The sequence below is a fragment of the Impatiens glandulifera genome, chromosome 6, assembly GCF_907164915.1.
Source record: "Impatiens glandulifera chromosome 6, dImpGla2.1, whole genome shotgun sequence".
NCBI lineage: Eukaryota > Viridiplantae > Streptophyta > Magnoliopsida > Ericales > Balsaminaceae > Impatiens > Impatiens glandulifera.
In genome coordinates this window covers 39,535,434-39,539,280 of record NC_061867.1, presented here as the reverse complement: position 1 = coordinate 39,539,280, position 3,847 = coordinate 39,535,434, and the positions used below count along the sequence as shown (strand labels likewise).

The 3,847-nt window shown below is 29.4% G+C and overlaps 1 protein-coding gene across 1 annotated transcript; it reads right to left on the bottom strand.

Annotated features, from left to right (window-relative positions):
* Positions 1-1,331: 1,331 nt before the first annotated feature.
* On the bottom strand, positions 1,332-3,042 carry LOC124941571 (putative pentatricopeptide repeat-containing protein At3g28640). The gene has a single exon (XM_047481912.1). It carries the CDS (start codon positions 3,028-3,030, stop codon positions 1,426-1,428), a length of 1,605 nt encoding a protein of 534 aa, XP_047337868.1. The 5' UTR covers positions 3,031-3,042; the 3' UTR covers positions 1,332-1,425.
* Between the last annotated feature and the right edge of the window lie 805 nt (positions 3,043-3,847).

Genomic DNA, 3,847 nt, shown 5'->3' with positions numbered 1-3,847 from the left:
ATACATAAAAATATAATTTATATATATATATATATATATATATATTAAAAATATATAAATTTAAAAATAAATTTAACTAAATATGTTAAGTTTTAACATATTTATAAAAAGCATAAAAGAAATTATTTATAAGTTATTTATTATTATAAAAAATAAAACAAGACATTATATACTTTAAATAATATTTTAGAATTTATTAAAATTTTAAAAATAAATATATTATATTTAATAATAAATATATTATTAATTAAAAAGAGTGAAATAAAATAAATAAAAAAATGTTTGTTAAAAATAAAAATGTAAAACAAAATAAGAAAAATATTAAAATAAAATATTTAATTGAATATATGAAGTTTTAAATTTATTAAGAAATATATTTTAGACTTATTTATTATTATAAGAAAATAAATTAAGATCTTGAAAAAATCATTTTCTTATTAACACACATTTATTTTTATTTAATTATTATATATATATATATATATTAAAAATAAATAAATTTAAATGAATTGATTTTTTTTTAATAAATCACTTGTTTTTCCTACTTAATAAATGTTGTAAATTTATATGATTAATTCATAAATACATCTTTCATCTATGCTCCATAAATTTAAAAATAAATGTAAACATTAAATTTAGATTAACTTAATTTTTACCCATTAAAATCAATTTAAAAAAATAATATTATTTTTATATTATAAAATATTTTATATAAATAATATTTTTTTTTATAATAGGCTAGATAGAATAATATTTTTTAATTATACAAAATTAATTTATACCATAATCCTTTAACTATATAAAAATATATAAAATTATATTAAACTTTCTAATTTAACTTAAACTCTATTACAAGTCAATAATTAGTCATTCATAATCTTACATAAATTGAATATATAATTCTTACATACTTAAACTTCTTGAACCAAAGTAACTCTTAGTTTGAGTGCAGTTGCCAAACTTGTTCAAGTTTGAATTAAAACCCATTTTCCGGTCAGTTTAACACAGTAATGTACCCATTATTCACCAGAAAATTGGATACGGGACTTTGAATATGTTTGAAGAAAGCAGTCAGGAGTTTAAATGTTGCCAAATAATACGACGAGATCTATTGTACAACCACCTTGATCAAAATTTATTTTCAAGCTTGACTTGGGGTGCTTGTTTCCACCTTGATCAACCCCTAGTGCTTCCTTCTATGATGTCCTTAGTGAATTGGTATACCAAGGTATTGAGCCTTCAAATCCCTACTTTCATACTCAGTGTGAGTGTTCAAACCATCCAATTACCTGTTGTGAAGTTAAAATTCTAATATTTAAATAGGTTATATGTTCACGAAATAAGGCTTTTCAGATAGATTTGGAAAGCTGTAATAAACTAGGAAGTATGAATCTACCACTTAAAACAGAACAATGAGTGATCAAATCAATTGATAGCCCCTTGAGACTTATTAGGTTGAGGAATAATACAATGATACAAGAGTTGAAGTATTGAATGAATGTTGGATCTATCTGGATGTGATACATCTGCAGACACAAATTCATTCATTTGACCATCAATTTCTATAACGCTACAACCTCGTGTCTTCTTATGCCCTTTTTCTCCCATTAACTTACGAATCTTACTAGCATTCTCACTCTTTCCCGCAGCCAAGTAAATATTCGACAACTGAACATACGCTATGTCTTCTTGCATTACTCCATTACCATTTTCTAAACAGATGAGCTCTTTTGCAGCAATCTCAGCCATTTTTATATTCCCCAATGTCCTACAACCACTCAACAGAGCTCCCCAAACAGAAGCTAAAGGCTTCATAGGCATTCTTCTGATTAACCGGAGTGCTTCATCAAGCAAACCTGCCCTACATAGCATGTCCACCATACAACTGTAGTGCTCGTGTTTTGGCCTAACACCATACTTAACTTCCATCTTTTCTATCAAACTCTGTCCTTCTATTACAAGTCCTGCGTGATTACAAGCTGTTAGAACACCCAGAAGAACCACCCCATCGGGTCGTAGACCATCTATAACCTGCATCTTCTCAAGACATTCAATGGCTTTTCTTGCATGTCCATGATGTGCAAAACCTCCAATAATGACTGACCATGAACAGACACTTCGTTTAGGCATATTATCAAACACTTGAACTGCCATGTCAATTGAACCACATTTTGAATACATCTCAACAAGTGCAGTACCCAGGAAAGCATCAGATGATAAATTAGTCCTTTGTTTAATGTATTCATGTATCTGTTTTCCTTGAAGAATCGCACCTGAATGAGCACAAGCTGTTAGAGCAGTAGTGACGCAGAATGCATCTGGTTCATTCCCTTTCAATAACATTTCTTGATAAATAGCTAACGCATCCGATGACAAGCCGGACTGCAAACATCCAGTCATGAGAATGTTGCACTTGACAACATCTGGGTCTGGAATTTCGTCGAACATGTTGCGAGCATCTTTCAACATCTTGCATTCAGAATAAAATCGAATCAGTGCTGTTTGAATATGACTATCGGATGAAGCTAACCCGTTTTTTATCACAAGGGTGTGGATTTGCTGTCCTGAAGGAACGCAAACAGCATTGGCACAGGCAATGAGAACGAAAGGGAAAGTGAAGTGATCGGGATATACATTATCATGGGCGTTTAACATAAGACGAAAGTAACGGAGAGCTAAATGTGGCTGAGAACTGCGGGAATATGCTCGGATGAGGCTGTTGTAGATGAATGAATTGGGATAGTCGATCTGAGTGAAGAGAAGAGACGCGTATGATAGGTCACCGGATTCCGAAAGAGAGCAGAATTCGAGAAGTTTGCTTATGGCGTAATTATTGTGATGGAGGCCTTGGGTGATGAAAAGGGAATGAATCGGCTTGAGCTGGCTCATACAGGTGCAACGTTGGGCGAGAGACATACACCATTTCCATGTCTTTGCACTGTATTTGATCCCCTCAACTAGAAGAAGATGATTCATGCCACAGCCATACGAATGGAAAGTAGAAGATGTGTAAAGTCTTTTTTTACACATCCATAGTATTCGAGGTTTGTTATGCTAAGCCGCTGGCCTGGCCCAATGCTTCTAGCCCGTTTAATAAGAAAGAAAGGAAATTGGCCCTGTTACTATTTGGGATTCGAATTTGAAGCGTTTTTATTAAATATGACTTGAACTTTGAGTTTGAGTTGAATTATTTCGGATTCAAATTATTAAACTTCTTGTAACTAGGCTTTTCATCTAAAGGTATTCATTCTATTTTCATTACGAGTAACAAGTACTCAATAGCTTTTCATCTAAAGGTATTCATTCTATTTTCATCCTTACAAGTAACAAGTACTCAATAGGGAAACAAATTATTTATAGCGAAAAGTAGCAAATAACATGGAAGGGTGAGTAGATTACTGACTAAGTAACATTTATTTTTATTTTTTTATCTCTCTTTGCAATATTTACGTTTTCTCTCTATTTAATATATATATATATATATATATATATATATTTAATTATTATTATTAAAAAACACTTAATAACTTCTCGTACATATAACGATTAAATCAAATTAAATTAAATAATAGTTAATTGTGTTATTTTTAATTAAAAACATTTATTTATTTATTTGTGTTCATTTACTATTTTATATTAATAAATTGCATCAAAGACTTCCTATTTACCCGACAAAATTAGAAACAATGTATAATTTAGAATAAAAATAATATAATTTAATATTAAAAATAATTGTCTAAAAGATAATAAATTAAACCCTTTATTTCTTCATAATTTTAATTATAGATTGTTTTCTAGCTCTTCATGCTCTTCAATAATTAATTGAATTTAAAAAAATATTGAGAGA

What these genes read in the sequence shown, in the direction of transcription:
- LOC124941571 (XM_047481912.1), bottom strand. Translation starts at nt 3,030, where the DNA reads ATGTGTAAAAAAAGACTTTACACATCTTCTACTTTCCATTCGTATGGC.